Raw genomic sequence first — 20,207 nt, 5'->3', positions numbered from 1 at the left:
TTAAGCAATAACTAACTAATGACTGTATACTGAGAAGCCTTGTGTGTTACTTCAATAATACATTATTGTTTTATTTATAGCATAAGCAATTCATAAAGCAAATAAATGGCTTGTTGATTTGACTGCAAGGAGGTTGAAATATTAAAAAAGTCTTTCTCAAATTATTAGGGCTTTTGTCACAATGTATTATTATTTTGGAGGAATGTGTGCAATTTTGGTCTTACTATCTGAAGAAGGATGAACTGTCTTGGAGTCAATGGAGGGTTAATTCATTATTTTTATTTCTGAAGGAGAGTTCACTCAACAAAGAAGGTATGGAGCTTAGAAAATGAGTCTAAGACAAAATAAGAAGTCATGCACCCAGGAGAATGGGATCAGCTATTTTTGGGCTGAAATGAAGAGTAATTTCCTGACATAAAGGTTAGTAAATCTTTGGAATTTTCTACTTCAGAGAACTTTAATCCTCAGTCATGATTTTTGTTGAGTGACATATTTTTGGACACATCAGAATTTGAAGGTACAGGGTAAAGGAAACGAGCCCCAAGATCTTATTGAATGGTAGGTTAGGCTCAAGAGGCCTTGTGTGCTACCCCTGCTCCTCTTTCTTATTTTGGCATAAAAGCACAATTATTTATTTCTTTTACATTCCTCGTCAGTCATCAAGATCATCCTCCAGAAACAGCTGTGTCAACTTGCACAGAAACAGTACATTTCTGCTGTCTAACTGTTATGAGATTCATCTCGTGATGTAAGGGGGACAGATTACAATAGCACTACATATACAAGAACAGTAGTCTCTTCAAACTCTTTGCCACGTGCTCCACCCTTCTCTTTCTTCCTTACCCTCTTCCAGTAGAGAACCTCTTGACACCTGAAGAGATCTCATATATGAAAAAAATATGACCAGTCTTATTTTCTACAACTGATTTACCTTCCACATTTCCTTCAGGAAATAGATCCCTTAGGGGTTTGGTTACCTCCCACTTTGGGCTGATGTAGGCTGGCATGACACGGAGCAACTCCTGCTTGTCCTCCTCTCGGAGGACAGGAATTGTTTTCAGGATCAATTGCATCTGCTCCAGCTCATGTACACCTATGAAGAAAAACAGGCAAGAAATTAAAATATTAAAGTTGGTTCATTGTATTCATCACTATTGACCATATACAGATCAGAATTTAAAGCAAAAATATATATTGCCAGGGACCACTCCACTATTTGTGGCCAAGAACTCTCCTACACTAAATTTTACCTCAGTTGATTTTACATGTAGAAAAGAGGTCACACCAATTCACCTATGGTCCTGTCAGGATTCAAGCTGTCATTCCTACCCAGTTTTGCCCTCTAAACCCTGCTCACAATATGTAGGGAAAGGTTAGAATCCAGTGTTGTCTGTAATGAGTTTGTTCTTTCTCCCAGTGCCCAGGTGCTCCGATTTCCTCCCACCCTCCAAAAACAGAGTTGATATGTGCCACATGGGTTTCAATGGCTGGAATCCACTTCTACTGTGTTATAGGCAATGAAAAAGAAGAAAAGTGATTTCTCTGTGATTTTTTTTCGATATGGCATCATAGTTCAACAGAATATCAGGACAAACCTGCTCATGTAAAGGCCAGCTGCACAGTTACTAACAAGCACTGCAGAACAAAATCAAAAATGGGAATAGGCAGAATGACCTGTTCATGGACACAAAGGATGAGATCAACACAAACTCAGCTGGTAAACAGTCTTCATTCCTGATAAGCACCACTTGCAGGAAGCACGAAATGGTCAGATTATATGGAGAAACAGGGAGTCCAACTTTACACAAATCCTCCCTTATATTGTCGAAGAATTTTTCATTACTATATTAGTAATAATAAAGTGTCTTGCAAGATTCATCAACAACTGGGTACATGTTCTATTAATTTAATAATCGGTAGCCTTAAGGTGGATATTCGATGAAATGAAAGAATTTTAGGAAATGTATGCAGAGCAATATGATATGGATAGCCATAGAAAATGAACGTTTATGACAGGGATAAATTAGCTTATGGACAGTTTTCAGGAGTGGAACCTTTATGTATGCTTGAGACTTAAATGCACTTAAGTGTTCACATCAAATGTGCTTTGAAAACATAAGATAAGTAGAAGCAGCACGAGTCTATCTGATCTATCGAGTCTGCTCCGTCAGTCAATGAAATCGTGGCTGATTGGGCTGCGGACTCAGCTCCTTACCCGCCCATTCTCCACAATACCTAAGTCTCCAATTATTCAAAAGTCTGCCCAACTTCATCTTAAGTAGATTTAACGAGGCAGCCCCAATAGTTTCTTCAGGTAGAGAACTTCACGGATTCACTACTCTTTGGGAGAAGCAGCTCCTTCTCATATCTATGTTAAATCTACTTTCCCAAATCCTGAGGTTATGTCTCCTAGTTCTACATCACCTCTCTGTGGAAACAAACTTCCTGCTTCCATTTATCTATTCCTGTCATAATTTTATGTTTCTAAATAATCCCCTCTCATTCTTCTAAACCCCAGTATGTTTAGTTCCAGGCTACTTAATCTTTGCTCATAAGGATCATTTCTGGATCAACCTGCTAAACCTCCATTGCACCATCTCCAATTCTAAACCCTATCTCAAGTAAGGAGACCAGAATTGCATACAGTATCCACTGAGCTGGCCACACCAATCTAGAAATGAACTCCAATTTGCCTTCTTAATCACCTTAATTTTTTTTGTGATTCTTGTACATGTGTTCTCAGGTCCCTCTGCACAGAATGACGTTGCAATTTTTCACCATTTATCAATGTTTCATTCCATCTGCCAGACCACAAAGATCATCACAAACTGGCTCAAGCTCTATCATCTCATTGAGGGTTACCTACCCTGAAGAAGTTCTCCCCCTCTCTTTGAAGGGAGTTCTGTGAGATTCTCTCTCACTGCTCACCATCTGCACTCCCTGCAGCTCTCAAGCTCTTCAAGTTTTTACTACAGACCTGATGGATCTTTTTTCTGGTGAGAAGCCTGAAGGTGACTCGATAAAGGTATATAACATTACTAGAGGTATAGAAAGGGTAGGCCTTTAGAATCATTTTTCAGTGGTTGGGGTATCAACAGCATGAGAGCACAGGTTTAAGTTCTGAGGAAGGTGTTCCAAAGAGAATCTGAGGTTTTTGTTCCACACAGAAAGTATTTGAAATAAAGATAAAAGTTCCATTATTGGAACATTACATTTAGAATGTAACATACATGAAATTCTTTAACTTTAGCTGCTTTCAGATGGCCACAATACCCGACTGTAAAGCTGCACATTATACTCATGTGCGGCTGTCGGGTGGCCATCTGAAATTGGAAAAGTCGGCCAGGAGGTCTACTTACCTAACCCTCCTCCAGGAGGTATAATATCCAGCTTCGGGTATAGTCTGTGGCAGCTGAAAGCGGCCGGGCTGCCAGGGGACGGGCTGATGACATCGCGGTGACGTCGTCAGCCATCAACTCCTGGTTCGAATGGTGAGTCAGGCGAGTGAGGGGGAGAGACCAGCAGCGGGAGTCAGGCAGGCGCGAGACCAGCAGCGGGAGTCGGGCGAGCGGGGTGGGGGAGAGACTGGCAGCGGGAGTCAGGCGGGCGTGAGATCGGCAGCATGAGTCAAGTCATGCCTGAGTTGTTTGTCAGGCATGTAATTAACGTCAAGGCAGCGTGGACGGGACTACGGCACTGTCCCAAGGAGCTGGCTTTCGCTGCTAGATGGCTAGCAGTCAGCTGGCACGTCTAAGTGCCAGAAAGCCATCCATTCCGTGGCCACCTAAACATGCCAACTGAATTCCACTAGCCGCACCTGTGGGCGCATAAGAAAGCCATCCATTCCGTGGCCACCTAAATGTGCCAACTGAACTCCACTAGCCGCCCCTGTGGGCGCATAATCTTCCTCGGAACACCTAAAAGCAGCTTCTGTCTACCGCGAGGAAGACAGAGAGTCACCACTTTGTTCAGTGCCCCTCACAGAAATGAGAACCCAGCAAGGAATGAACTCGTGACCCTTGGTTTACAAAACCAGTGCTCCAACCATTGAGCTGTTCGAGCTGGAATTTGCTGCAAAGGAATTGGATGCAATCACTACCTTCAGAAGGCATTTAGAACAGCACTTAAAGAGACAAGGCACAGAAGGACAGAGGCCTAAGGCAGGCAAACAGGTTTACAGTAGGGAATCCTGTACTGTACTGTACATAATATGGTAGTCTGAAGGACCTGTTTCTCTGCTGTACAATTATAACTATACATAGTGCAGTGTCACCACCATATTAATTAAGGAGATAAGATGAGAAATTGAGCATTTATGAGTCTCTATGGAACATCTTCAGCAGCGGTAGAACTGAACTTGTCCAATATGTATAACCACAGTTTAACCTATCATATCATTTTGTTCCGATGCTCTGTTCAATTATGATGCGTGACCAAAAAAATGACTCTTCACTCCTAATCTTTTTAGCTTTTATATGTAACTATGCAAGACTAACATAGCGGCTCCTTAAGGCAGTTATTGAAAGGTGGCATTTATGAACAAAAGGACTTTCTTACCAGCAAACAACATCTTTCCAGTCAGCATTTCTATAAATATACAACCTGCAGCCCACATGTCAATGGCTTTGGTATAGTTGTTTGGTGACAGAAGGAGACGTGGAGATCGATACCATTTTGTTACTAAGCCTTCAGAGAGATGACCCTGGACCACAAGAAGCAGAAAACATGACACTGAGAAATTTCACAGATTCTCACATTGGATGAGGAACTGAGAAAATGTTTTGTAAGACAACTGCATTACTAAGGTCTTGAACAAGTATTTACCATCAACATGTCATGAAATTGACAACACATCTTTACCAAAGTTGCTATCGATAATATTTTACAAATCAGATGGAATTAATTTCATCTGTTCTGTACAATAATCCTTTTAAATGGTATTCCCATAGCAGTATTTAAACCATAAATACAACACACATTTCCCATCTGTTCACTGAATGTAAATATGTACAACATATGATATCATATAAACGTTATACAACTGGATTGTAGATTAGAGTGTACACAGAAAGCAGTACATAAATCAAGCCATTGGCATAAATCAGAATTTCCATGAAATGGAATTTCACTTACTGCTGTCAAACACAAAGGATTGTTGTCCTGAAGATCTCATAATTTCTGTGCACCGGTTCAGCAGCGTCCATACGGAGGCAAATGGGGAATACTACTACACATTCCTGACATGTGCCGTATAGAGGTAAACAAGAAGATGTTGACACAATACACAAAAATGCTGGAGAAATTCAGCAGGTCACTCAGCATCCATGGAAAGAAATAAGCAGTTAACATTTCGGTGTAACTTATAGATTGTCAGGACACTGTCTGCAGGGTATCAGAAATAGACAGTTAACGTTTTGGTGTAACTTATAGATTGTCAGGACACTGTCTGCAGGGTATCAGAAATAGACAGTTAACGTTTTGGTGTAACTTATAGATTGTCAGGACACTGTCTGCAGGGTATCAGAAATAGACAGTTAACGTTTTGGTGTAACTTATAGATTGTCAGGACACTGTCTGCAGGGTATCAGAAATAGACAGTTAACGTTTTGGTGTAACTTATAGATTGTCAGGACACTGTCTGCAGGGTATCAGAAATAGACAGTTAACGTTTTGGTGTAACTTATAGATTGTCAGGACACTGTCTGCAGGGTATCAGAAATAGACAGTTAACGTTTTGGTGTAACTTATAGATTGTCAGGACACTGTCTGCAGGGTATCAGAAATAGACAGTTAACGTTTTGGTGTAACTTATAGATTGTCAGGACACTGTCTGCAGGGTATCAGAAATAGACAGTTAACGTTTTGGTGTAACTTATAGATTGTCAGGACACTGTCTGCAGGGTATCAGAAATAGACAGTTAACGTTTTGGTGTAACTTATAGATTGTCAGGACACTGTCTGCAGCGTATCAGAAATAGACAGTTAACGTTTCGGTGTAACTTATAGATTGTCAGGACACTGTCTGCAGCGTATCAGAAATAGACAGTTAACGTTTCGGTGTAACTTATAGATTGTCAGGACACTGTCTGCAGGGTATCAGAAATAGACAGTTAACGTTTTGGTGTAACTTATAGATTGTCAGGACACTGTCTGCAGCGTATCAGAAATAGACAGTTAACGTTTTGGTGTAACTTATAGATTGTCAGGACACTGTCTGCAGGGTATCAGAAATAGGCAGTTAACGTTTCGGTGTAACTTATAGATTGTCAGGACACAGTTTGCAGCGTATCAGAAATAGACAGTTAACGTTTTGGTGTAACTTATAGATTGTCAGGACACTGTCTGCAGCGTATCAGAAATAGACAGTTAACGTTTCGGTGTAACTTATAGATTGTCAGGACACTGTCTGCAGGGTATCAGAAATAGACAGTTAACGTTTTGGTGTAACTTATAGATTGTCAGGACACCGTCTGCAGGGTATCAGAAATAGACAGTTAACGTTTCAGTGTAACTTATAGATTGTCAGGACACTGTCTGCAGCGTATCAGAAATAGACAGTTAACGTTTTGGTGGAACTTATAGATTGTCAGGACATTGTCTGCAGCGTATCAGAAATAGACAGTTAACGTTTCGGTGTAACTTATAGATTGTCAGGACACTGTCTGCAGGGTATCAGAAATAGACAGTTAACGTTTTGTTGTAACTTATAGATTGTCAGGACACTGTCTGCAGGGTATCAGAAATGGACAGTTAACGTTTCGGTGTAACTTATAGATTGTCAGGACACTGTCTGCAGGGTATCAGAAATAGACAGTTAACGTTTTGTTGTAACTTATAGATTGTCAGGACACTGTCTGCAGGGTATCAGAAATGGACAGTTAACGTTTCGGTGTAACTTATAGATTGTCAGGACACTGTCTGCAGCGTATCAGAAATAGACAGTTAACGTTTCGGTGTAACTTATAGATTGTCAGGACACTGTCTGCAGCGTATCAGAAATAGACAGTTAACGTTTCGGTGTAACTTATAGATTGTCAGGACACTGTCTGCAGCGTATCAGAAATAGACAGTTAACGTTTTGGTGTAACTTATAGATTGTCAGGACACTGTCTGCAGGGTATCAGAAATAGACAGTTAACGTTTCGGTGTAACTTATAGATTGTCAGGACACTGTCTGCAGCGAATCAGAGATAGACAGTTAACGTTTTGGTGTAACTTATAGATTGTCAGGACACTGTCTGCAGGATATCAGAAATAGACAGTTAACGTTTCGGTGTAACTTATAGATTGTCAGGACACTGTCTGCAGGGTATCAGAAATAGACAGTTAACGTTTTGGTGTAACTTATAGATTGTCAGGACACTGTCTGCAGCGTATCAGAAATAGACAGTTAACGTTTCGGTGTAACTTATAGATTGTCAGGACACTGTCTGCAGGGTATCAGAAATAGACAGTTAACGTTTCGGTGTAACTTATAGATTGTCAGGACACTGTCTGCAGGGTATCAGAAATAGACAGTTAACGTTTTGGTGTAACTTATAGATTGTCAGGACACTGTCTGCAGGGTATCAGAAATAGACAGTTAACGTTTCGGTGTAACTTATAGATTGTCAGGACACTGTCTGCAGGGTATCAGAAATAGACAGTTAACGTTTTGGTGTAACTTATAGATTGTCAGGACACTGTCTGCAGGGTATCAGAAATAGACAGTTAACGTTTTGGTGTAACTTATAGATTGTCAGGACACTGTCTGCAGGGTATCAGAAATAGACAGTTAACGTTTTGGTGTAACTTATAGATTGTCAGGACTGTCTGCAGGGTATCAGAAATAGACAGTTAACGTTTTGGTGGAACTTATAGATTGTCAGGACACTGTCTGCAGCGTATCAGAAATAGACAGTTAACGTTTTGGTGTAACTTATAGATTGTCAGGACACTGTCTGCAGCGTATCAGAAATAGACAGTTAACGTTTTGGTGTAACTTATAGATTGTCAGGACACTGTCTGCAGGGTATCAGAAATAGACAGTTAACGTTTTGGTGTAACTTATAGATTGTCAGGACACGGTCTGCAGGGTATCAGAAATAGACAGTTAACGTTTTGGTGTAACTTATAGATTGTCAGGACACTGTCTGCAGCGTATCAGAAATAGACAGTTAACGTTTTGGTGTAACTTATAGATTGTCAGGACACTGTCTGCAGGGTATCAGAAATAGACAGTTAACGTTTTGGTGTAACTTATAGATTGTCAGGACACTGTCTGCAGGGTATCAGAAATAGACAGTTAACGTTTCGGTGTAACTTATAGATTGTCAGGACACTGTCTGCAGCGTATCAGAAATAGACAGTTAACGTTTTGGTGTAACTTATAGATTGTCAGGACACTGTCTGCATGGTATCAGAAATAGACAGTTAACGTTTCGGTGTAACTTATAGATTGTCAGGACACTGTCTGCAGCGTATCAGAAATAGACAGTTAATGTTTTGGTGTAACTTATAGATTGTCAGGACACTGTCTGCAGGGTATCAGAAATAGACAGTTAACGTTTCGGTGTAACTTATAGATTGTCAGGACACTGTCTGCAGCGTATCAGAAATAGACAGTTAACGTTTTGGTGTAACTTATAGATTGTCAGGACACTGTCTGCAGGGTATCAGAAATAGACAGTTAACGTTTCGGTGTAACTTATAGATTGTCAGGACACTGTCTGCAGCGTATCAGAAATAGACAGTTAATGTTTTGGTGTAACTTATAGATTGTCAGGACACTGTCTGCAGGGTATCAGAAATAGACAGTTAACATTTTGGTGTAACTTATAGATTGTCAGGACACTGTCTGCAGGGTATCAGAAATAGACAGTTAACATTTCGGTGTAACTTATAGATTGTCAGGACATTGTCTGCAGCGTATCAGAAATAGACAGTTAACGTTTTGGTGTAACTTATAGATTGTCAGGACACTGTCTGCAGCGTATCAGAAATAGACAGTTAACGTTTCGGTGTAACTTATAGATTGTCAGGACATTGTCTGCAGGGTATTAGAAATAGACAGTTAATGTTTCGGTGTAACTTATAGATTGTCAGGACACTGTCTGCAGGGTATCAGAAATAGACAGTTAACGTTTTGGTGGAACTTATACATTGTCAGGACACTGTCTGCAGGGTATCAGAAATAGACAGTTAACGTTTTGGTGGAACTTATAGATTGTCAGGACACTGTCTGCAGGGTATCAGAAATAGACAGTTAACGTTTTGGTGGAACTTATAGATTGTCAGGACACTGTCTGCAGCGTATCAGAAATAGACAGTTAACGTTTTGGTGTAACTTATAGATTGTCAGGACACTGTCTGCAGCGTATCAGAAATAGACAGTTAACGTTTTGGTGTAACTTATAGATTGTCAGGACACTGTCTGCAGGGTATCAGAAATAGACAGTTAACGTTTTGGTGTAACTTATAGATTGTCAGGACACTGTCTGCAGGGTATCAGAAATAGACAGTTAACGTTTCGGTGTAACTTATAGATTGTCAGGACACTGTCTGCAGCGTATCAGAAATAGACAGTTAACGTTTCAGTGTAACTTATAGATTGTCAGGACACTGTCTGCAGAGTATCAGAAATAGACAGTTAACGTTTTGGTGTAACTTATACATTGTCAGGACACTGTCTGCAGGGTATCAGAAATAGACAGTTAACGTTTTGGTGTAACTTATAGATTGTCAGGACACTGTCTGCAGGGTATCAAAAATAGACAGTTAATGTTTTGGTGTAACTTATAGATTGTCAGGACACTGTCTGCAGGGTATCAGAAATAGACAGTTAACGTTTTGGTGTAACTTATAGATTGTCAGGACTGTCTGCAGGGTATCAGAAATAGACAGTTAACGTTTTGGTAGAACTTATAGATTGTCAGGACACTGTCTGCAGGGTATCAGAAATAGACAGTTAACGTTTTGGTGTAACTTATAGATTGTCAGGACACTGTCTGCAGGGTATCAGAAATAGACAGTTAACGTTTCGGTGTAACTTATAGATTGTCAGGACACTGTCTGCAGGGTATCAGAAATAGACAGTTAACGTTTTGGTGTAACTTATAGATTGTCAGGACACTGTCTGCAGGGTATCAGAAATAGACAGTTAACGTTTTGGTGGAACTTATACATTGTCAGGACACTGTCTGCAGGGTATCAGAAATAGACAGTTAACGTTTTGGTGTAACTTATAGATTGTCAGGACACTGTCTGCAGGTTATCAGAAATAGACAGTTAACGTTTTGGTGGAACTTATAGATTGTCAGGACACTGTCTGCAGCGTGTCAGAAATAGACAGTTAACGTTTTGGTGTAACTTATAGATTGTCAGGACACTGTCTGCAGCGTATCAGAAATAGACAGTTAACGTTTTGGTGTAACTTATAAATTGTCAGGACACTGTCTGCAGGGTATCAGAAATAGACAGTTAACGTTTTGGTGTAACTTATAGATTGTCAGGACACTGTCTGCAGGGTATCAGAAATAGACAGTTAACGTTTCGGTGTAACTTATAGATTGTCAGGACACTGTCTGCAGCGTATCAGAAATAGACAGTTAACGTTTCAGTGTAACTTATAGATTGTCAGGACACTGTCTGCAGCGTATCAGAAATAGACAGTTAACGTTTCGGTGTAACTTATAGATTGTCAGGACACTGTCTGCAGGGTATCAGAAATAGACAGTTAACGTTTTGGTGGAACTTATACATTGTCAGGACACTGTCTGCAGGGTATCAGAAATAGACAGTTAACGTTTTGGTGGAACTTATAGATTGTCAGGACACTGTCTGCAGGGTATCAGAAATAGACAGTTAACGTTTTGGTGGAACTTATAGATTGTCAGGACACTGTCTGCAGCGTATCAGAAATAGACAGTTAACGTTTTGGTGTAACTTATAGATTGTCAGGACACTGTCTGCAGCGTATCAGAAATAGACAGTTAACGTTTTGGTGTAACTTATAGATTGTCAGGATACTGTCTGCAGGGTATCAGAAATAGACAGTTAACGTTTTGGTGTAACTTATAGATTGTCAGGACACTGTCTGCAGCGTATCAGAAATAGACAGTTAACGTTTCGGTGTAACTTATAGATTATCAGGACACTGTCTGCAGGGTATCAGAAATAGACAGTTAACGTTTTGGTGTAACTTATAGATTGTCAGGACACTGTCTGCAGGGTATCAGAAATAGACAGTTAACGTTTCGGTGTAACTTATAGATTGTCAGGACACTGTCTGCAGCGTATCAGAAATAGACAGTTAACGTTTCAGTGTAACTTATAGATTGTCAGGACACTGTCTGCAGCGTATCAGAAATAGACAGTTAACGTTTTGGTGTAACTTATAGATTGTCAGGACACTGTCTGCAGGGTATCAGAAATAGACAGTTAACGTTTTGGTGTAACTTATAGATTGTCAGGAAACTGTCTGCAGGGTATCAAAAATAGACAGTTAATGTTTTGGTGTAACTTATAGATTGTCAGGACACTGTCTGCAGGGTATCAGAAATAGACAGTTAACGTTTTGGTGTAACTTATAGATTGTCAGGACTGTCTGCAGGGTATCAGAAATAGACAGTTAACGTTTTGGTAGAACTTATAGATTGTCAGGACACTGTCTGCAGGGTATCAGAAATAGACAGTTAACGTTTTGGTGTAACTTATAGATTGTCAGGACACTGTCTGCAGGGTATCAGAAATAGACAGTTAACGTTTCGGTGTAACTTATAGATTGTCAGGACACTGTCTGCAGGGTATCAGAAATAGACAGTTAACGTTTTGGTGTAACTTATAGATTGTCAGGACACTGTCTGCAGGGTATCAGAAATAGACAGTTAACGTTTTGGTGGAACTTATACATTGTCAGGACACTGTCTGCAGGGTATCAGAAATAGACAGTTAACGTTTTGGTGTAACTTATAGATTGTCAGGACACTGTCTGCAGGTTATCAGAAATAGACAGTTAACGTTTTGGTGGAACTTATAGATTGTCAGGACACTGTCTGCAGCGTATCAGAAATAGACAGTTAACGTTTTGGTGTAACTTATAGATTGTCAGGACACTGTCTGCAGCGTATCAGAAATAGACAGTTAACGTTTTGGTGTAACTTATAAATTGTCAGGACACTGTCTGCAGGGTATCAGAAATAGACAGTTAACGTTTTGGTGTAACTTATAGATTGTCAGGACACTGTCTGCAGGGTATCAGAAATAGACAGTTAACGTTTCGGTGTAACTTATAGATTGTCAGGACACTGTCTGCAGCGTATCAGAAATAGACAGTTAACGTTTCAGTGTAACTTATAGATTGTCAGGACACTGTCTGCAGCGTATCAGAAATAGACAGTTAACGTTTCGGTGTAACTTATAGATTGTCAGGACACTGTCTGCAGGGTATCAGAAATAGACAGTTAACGTTTCGGTGTAATTTATAGATTGTCAGGACATTGACTGCAGCGTATCAGAAATAGACAGTTAACGTTTTGGTGTAACTTATAGATTGTCAGGACACTGTCTGCAGCGTATCAGAAATAGACAGTTAACGTTTTGGTGTAACTTATAGATTGTCAGGACACTGTCTGCAGGGTATCAGAAATAGACAGTTAACGTTTTGGTGTAACTTATAGATTGTCAGGACACTGTCTGCAGCGTATCAGAAATAGACAGTTAACGTTTCGGTGTAACTTATAGATTGTCAGGACACTGTCTGCAGGGTATCAGAAATAGACAGTTAACGTTTTGGTGTAACTTATAGATTGTCAGGACACTGTCTGCAGGGTATCAGAAATAGACAGTTAACGTTTTGGTGTAACTTATAGATTGTCAGGACACTGTCTGCAGGGTATCAGAAATAGACAGTTAACGTTTCGGTGTAACTTATAGATTGTCAGGACATTGTCTGCAGCGTATCAGAAATAGACAGTTAACGTTTCGGTGTAACTTATAGATTGTCAGGACATTGTCTGCAGGGTATTAGAAATAGACAGTTAATGTTTCGGTGTAACTTATAGATTGTCAGGACACTGTCTGCAGGTTATCAGAAATAGACAGTTAACGTTTTGGTGGAACTTATACATTGTCAGGACACTGTCTGCAGGGTATCAGAAATAGACAGTTAACGTTTTGGTGTAACTTATAGATTGTCAGGACACTGTCTGCAGGGTATCAGAAATAGACAGTTAACGTTTTGGTGGAACTTATAGATTGTCAGGACACTGTCTGCAGCGTATCAGAAATAGACAGTTAACGTTTTGGTGTAACTTATAGATTGTCAGGACACTGTCTGCAGCGTATCAGAAATAGACAGTTAACGTTTTGGTGTAACTTATAGATTGTCAGGACACTGTCTGCAGGGTATCAGAAATAGACAGTTAACGTTTTGGTGTAACTTATAGATTGTCAGGACACTGTCTGCAGCGTATCAGAAATAGACAGTTAACGTTTCGGTGTAACTTATAGATTGTCAGGACACTGTCTGCAGGGTATCAGAAATAGACAGTTAACGTTTTGGTGTAACTTATAGATTGTCAGGACACTGTCTGCAGGGTATCAGAAATAGACAGTTAACGTTTCGGTGTAACTTATAGATTGTCAGGACACTGTCTGCAGCGTATCAGAAATAGACAGTTAACGTTTTGGTGTAACTTATAGATTGTCAGGACACTGTCTGCACGGTATCAGAAATAGACAGTTAACGTTTTCGTGTAACTTATAGATTGTCAGGACACTGTCTGCAGGGTATCAGAAATAGACAGTTAACGTTTCGGTGTAACTTATAGATTGTCAGGACATTGTCTGCAGCGTATCAGAAATAGACAGTTAACGTTTTGGTGTAACTTATAGATTGTCAGGACACTGTCTGCAGCGTATCAGAAATAGACAGTTAACGTTTTGGTGTAACTTATAGATTGTCAGGACACTGTCTGCAGGGTATCAGAAATAGACAGTTAACGTTTGGGTGTAACTTATAGATTGTCAGGACACTGTCTGCAGCGTATCAGAAATAGACAGTTAATGTTTTGGTGTAACTTATAGATTCTCAGGACACTGTCTGCAGGGTATCAGAAATACACAGTTAACGTTTCGGTGTAACTTATAGATTGTCAGGACACTGTCTGCAGCGTATCAGAAATAGACAGTTAACGTTTTGGTGTAACTTATAGATTGTCAGGACACTGTCTGCAGGGTATCAGAAATAGACAGTTAACGTTTCGGTGTAACTTATAGATTGTCAGGACACTGTCTGCAGCGTATCAGAAATAGACTGTTAACGTTTCGGTGTAACTTATAGATTGTCAGGACACTGTCTGCAGCGTATCAGAAATAGACAGTTAACGTTTTGGTGTAACTTATAGATTGTCAGGACACTGTCTGCAGGGTATCAGAAATAGACAGTTAACGTTTCGGTGTAACTTATAGATTGTCAGGACACTGTCTGCAGCGTATCAGAAATAGACAGTTAACGTTTTGGTGTAACTTATAGATTGTCAGGACACTGTCTGCAGGGTATTAGAAATAGACAGTTAACGTTTCGGTGTAACTTATAGATTGTCAGGACACTGTCTGCAGCGTATCAGAAATAGACAGGTAACGTTTTGGTGTAACTTATAGATTGTCAGGACACTGTCTGCAGGGTATCAGAAATAGACAGTTAACGTTTCGGTGTAACTTATAGATTGTCAAGACACTGTCTGCAGGGTATCAGAAATAGACAGTTAACGTTTTGGTGTAACTTATAGATTGTCAGGACACTGTCTGCAGCGTATCAGAAATAGACAGTTAACGTTTCGGTGTAACTTATAGATTGTCAAGACACTGTCTGCAGGGTATCAGAAATAGACAGTTAACGTTTCGGTGTAACTTATAGATTGTCAGGACACTGTCTGCAGGGTATCAGAAATAGACAGTTAACGTTTTGGTGTAACTTATAGATTGTCAGGACACTGTCTGCAGGGTATCAGAAATAGACAGTTAACGTTTTGGTGTAACTTATAGATTGTCAGGACTGTCTGCAGGGTATCAGGAATAGACAGTTAACGTTTTGGTGGAACTTATAGATTGTCAGGACACTGTCTGCAGCGTATCAGAAATAGACAGTTAACGTTTTGGTGTAACTTATAGATTGTCAGGACACTGTCTGCAGCGTATAAGAAATAGACAGTTAACGTTTTGGTGTAACTTATAGATTGTCAGGACACTGTCTGCAGGGTATCAGAAATAGACAGTTAACGTTTCGGTGTAACTTATAGATTGTCAGGACACTGTCTGCAGGGTATCAGAAATAGACAGTTAACGTTTTGGTGTAACTTATAGATTGTCAGGACACTGTCTGCAGGGTATCAGAAATAGACAGTTAACGTTTTGGTGGAACTTATACATTGTCAGGACACTGTCTGCAGGGTATCAGAAATAGACAGTTAACGTTTTGGTGTAACTTATAGATTGTCAGGACACTGTCTGCAGGTTATCAGAAATAGACAGTTAACGTTTTGGTGGAACTTATAGATTGTCAGGACACTGTCTGCAGCGTGTCAGAAATAGACAGTTAACGTTTTGGTGTAACTTATAGATTGTCAGGACACTGTCTGCAGCGTATCAGAAATAGACAGTTAACGTTTTGGTGTAACTTATAAATTGTCAGGATACTGTCTGCAGGGTATCAGAAATAGACAGTTAACGTTTTGGTGTAACTTATAGATTGTCAGGACACTGTCTGCAGGGTATCAGAAATAGACAGTTAACGTTTCGGTGTAACTTATAGATTGTCAGGACACTGTCTGCAGCGTATCAGAAATAGACAGTTAACGTTTCAGTGTAACTTATAGATTGTCAGGACACTGTCTGCAGCGTATCAGAAATAGACAGTTAACGTTTCGGTGTAACTTATAGATTGTCAGGACACTGTCTGCAGGGTATCAGAAATAGACAGTTAACGTTTTGGTGGAACTTATACATTGTCAGGACACTGTCTGCAGGGTATCAGAAATAGACAGTTAACGTTTTGGTGGAACTTATAGATTGTCAGGACACTGTCTGCAGGGTATCAGAAATAGACAGTTAACGTTTTGGTGGAACTTATAGATTGTCAGGACACTGTCTGCAGCGTATCAGAAATAGACAGTTAACGTTTTGGTGTAACTTATAGATTGTCAGGACACTGTCTGCAGCGTATCAGAAATAGACAGTTAACGTTTTGGTGTAACTTATAGATTGTCAGGATACTGTCTGCAGGGTATCAGAAATAGACAGTTAAAGTTTTGGTGTAACTTATAGATTGTCAGGACACTGTCTGCAGCGTATCAGAAATAGACAGTTAACGTTTCGGTGTAACTTATAGATTGTCAGGACACTGTCTGCAGGGTATCAGAAATAGACAGTTAACGTTTTGGTGTAACTTATAGATTGTCAGGACACTGTCTGCAGGGTATCAGAAATAGACAGTTAACGTTTCGGTGTAACTTATAGATTGTCAGGACACTGTCTGCAGCGTATCAGAAATAGACAGTTAACGTTTCAGTGTAACTTATAGATTGTCAGGACACTGTCTGCAGCGTATCAGAAATAGACAGTTAACGTTTTGGTGTAACTTATAGATTGTCAGGACACTGTCTGCAGGGTATCAGAAATAGACAGTTAACGTTTTGGTGTAACTTATAGATTGTCAGGAAACTGTCTGCAGGGTATCAAAAATAGACAGTTAATGTTTTGGTGTAACTTATAGATTGTCAGGACACTGTCTGCAGGGTATCAGAAATAGACAGTTAACGTTTTGGTGTAACTTATAGATTGTCAGGACACTGTCTGCAGGGTATCAGAAATAGACAGTTAACGTTTCGGTGTAACTTATAGATTGTCAGGACACTGTCTGCAGGGTATCAGAAATAGACAGTTAACGTTTTGGTGTAACTTATAGATTGTCAGGACACTGTCTGCAGGGTATCAGAAATAGACAGTTAACGTTTTGGTGGAACTTATACATTGTCAGGACACTGTCTGCAGGGTATCAGAAATAGACAGTTAACGTTTTGGTGTAACTTATAGATTGTCAGGACACTGTCTGCAGGTTATCAGAAATAGACAGTTAACGTTTTGGTGGAACTTATAGATTGTCAGGACACTGTCTGCAGCGTATCAGAAATAGACAGTTAACGTTTTGGTGTAACTTATAGATTGTCAGGACACTGTCTGCAGCGTATCAGAAATAGACAGTTAACGTTTCGGTGTAACTTATAGATTGTCAGGACACTGTCTGCAGGGTATCAGAAATAGACAGTTAACGTTTCGGTGTAATCTATAGATTGTCAGGACATTGACTGCAGCGTATCAGAAATAGACAGTTAACGTTTTGGTGTAACTTATATATTGTCAGGACACTGTCTGCAGCGTATCAGAAATAGACAGTTAACGTTTTGGTGTAACTTATAGATTGTCAGGACACTGTCTGCAGGGTATCAGAAATAGACAGTTAACGTTTTGGTGTAACTTATAGATTGTCAGGACACTGTCTGCAGCGTATCAGAAATAGACAGTTAACGTTTCGGTGTAACTTATAGATTGTCAGGACACTGTCTGCAGGGTATCAGAAATAGACAGTTAACGTTTTGGTGTAACTTATAGATTGTCAGGACACTGTCTGCAGGGTATCAGAAATAGACAGTTAACGTTTTGGTGTAACTTATAGATTGTCAGGACACTGTCTGCAGGGTATCAGAAATAGACAGTTAACGTTTCGGTGTAACTTATAGATTGTCAGGACATTGTCTGCAGCGTATCAGAAATAGACAGTTAACGTTTCGGTGTAACTTATAGATTGTCAGGACATTGTCTGCAGGGTATTAGAAATAGACAGTTAATGTTTCGGTGTAACTTATAGATTGTCATGACACTGTCTGCAGGTTATCAGAAATAGACAGTTAACGTTTTGGTGGAACTTATACATTGTCAGGACACTGTCTGCAGGGTATCAGAAATAGACAGTTAACGTTTTGGTGTAACTTATAGATTGTCAGGACACTGTCTGCAGGGTATCAGAAATAGACAGTTAACGTTTTGGTGGAACTTATAGATTGTCAGGACACTGTCTGCAGCGTATCAGAAATAGACAGTTAACGTTTTGGTGTAACTTATAGATTGTCAGGACACTGTCTGCAGCGTATCAGAAATAGACAGTTAACGTTTTGGTGTAACTTATAGATTGTCAGGACACTGTCTGCAGGGTATCAGAAATAGACAGTTAACGTTTTGGTGTAACTTATAGATTGTCAGGACACTGTCTGCAGCGTATCAGAAATAGACAGTTAACGTTTCGGTGTAACTTATAGATTGTCAGGACACTGTCTGCAGGGTATCAGAAATAGACAGTTAACGTTTTGGTGTAACTTATAGATTGTCAGGACACTGTCTGCAGGGTATCAGAAATAGACAGTTAACGTTTCGGTGTAACTTATAGATTGTCAGGACACTGTCTGCAGCGTATCAGAAATAGACAGTTAACGTTTTGGTGTAACTTATAGATTGTCAGGACACTGTCTGCAGGGTATCAGAAATAGACAGTTAACGTTTTGGTGTAACTTATAGATTGTCAGGACACTGTCTGCAGGGTATCAGAAATAGACAGTTAACGTTTCGGTGTAACTTATAGATTGTCAGGACATTGTCTGCAGCGTATCAGAAATAGACAGTTAACGTTTTGGTGTAACTTATAGATTGTCAGGACACTGTCTGCAGCGTATCAGAAATAGACAGTTAACGTTTTGGTGTAACTTATAGATTGTCAGGACACTGTCTGCAGGGTATCAGAAATAGACAGTTAACGTTTTGGTGTAACTTATAGATTGTCAGGACACTGTCTGCAGCGTATCAGAAATAGACAGTTAATGTTTTGGTGTAACTTATAGATTCTCAGGACACTGTCTGCAGGGTATCAGAAATAGACAGTTAACGTTTCGGTGTAACTTATAGATTGTCAGGACACTGTCTGCAGCGTATCAGAAATAGACAGTTAACGTTTTGGTGTAACTTATAGATTGTCAGGACACTGTCTGCAGGGTATCAGAAATAGACAGTTAACGTTTCGGTGTAACTTATAGATTGTCAGGACACTGTCTGCAGCGTATCAGAAATAGACAGTTAACGTTTCGGTGTAACTTATAGATTGTCAGGACACTGTCTGCAGCGTATCAGAAATAGACAGTTAACGTTTTGGTGTAACTTATAGATTGTCAGGACACTGTCTGCAGGGTATCAGAAATAGACAGTTAACGTTTCGGTGTAACTTATAGATTGTCAGGACACTGTCTGCAGCGTATCAGAAATAGACAGTTAACGTTTTGGTGTAACTTATAGATTGTCAGGACACTGTCTGCAGGGTATCAGAAATAGACAGTTAACGTTTCGGTGTAACTTATAGATTGTCAGGACACTGTCTGCAGCGTATCAGAAATAGACAGGTAACGTTTTGGTGTAACTTATAGATTGTCAGGACACTGTCTGCAGGGTATCAGAAATAGACAGTTAACGTTTCGGTGTAACTTATAGATTGTCAAGACACTGTCTGCAGGGTATCAGAAATAGACAGTTAACGTTTTGGTGTAACTTATAGATTGTCAGGACACTGTCTGCAGCGTATCAGAAATAGACAGTTAACGTTTCGGTGTAACTTATAGATTGTCAAGACACTGTCTGCAGGGTATCAGAAATAGACAGTTAACGTTTCGGTGTAACTTATAGATTGTCAGGACACTGTCTGCAGGGTATCAGAAATAGACAGTTAACGTTTTGGTGTAACTTATAGATTGTCAGGACACTGTCTGCAGGGTATCAGAAATAGACAGTTAACGTTTCGGTGTAACTTATAGATTGTCAGGACACTGTCTGCAGCGTATCAGAAATAGACAGTTAACGTTTTGGTGTAACTTATAGATTGTCAGGACACTGTCTGCAGGGTGTCAAAAATAGACAGTTAACGTTTTGGTGTAACTTATACATTGTCAGGACACTGTCTGCAGGGTATCAGAAATAGACAGTTAACGTTTTGGTGTAACTTATAGATTGTCAGGACTGTCTGCAGGGTATCAGGAATAGACAGTTAACGTTTTGGTGGAACTTATAGATTGTCAGGACACTGTCTGCAGCGTATCAGAAATAGACAGTTAACGTTTTGGTGTAACTTATAGATT

The 20,207-nt window shown here is 39.8% G+C and overlaps 1 protein-coding gene across 1 annotated transcript in view; it reads right to left on the bottom strand.

Moving 5' to 3' along the window:
* LOC138756091 (mitogen-activated protein kinase 4-like) overlaps nucleotides 1-20,207 on the bottom strand; it is a 95,301-nt gene that overhangs the window by 10,956 nt on the left and 64,138 nt on the right. The window contains exons 2-3 of the mRNA XM_069922751.1: nucleotides 4,558-4,702; nucleotides 932-1,093 (exon numbers count right to left, since the gene is read on the bottom strand). Coding sequence (XP_069778852.1) covers nucleotides 932-1,093; nucleotides 4,558-4,702 — 307 coding nt within the window. The remainder of the gene's footprint in view (nucleotides 1-931; nucleotides 1,094-4,557; nucleotides 4,703-20,207) is intronic.

The sequence above is a fragment of the Narcine bancroftii genome, chromosome 3 (genome assembly GCF_036971445.1).
Source record: "Narcine bancroftii isolate sNarBan1 chromosome 3, sNarBan1.hap1, whole genome shotgun sequence".
Classification (NCBI taxonomy): domain Eukaryota; kingdom Metazoa; phylum Chordata; class Chondrichthyes; order Torpediniformes; family Narcinidae; genus Narcine; species Narcine bancroftii.
Note: the sequence above shows the minus strand (reverse complement) of the source record. Positions and strands in the feature narration are given on the sequence as shown.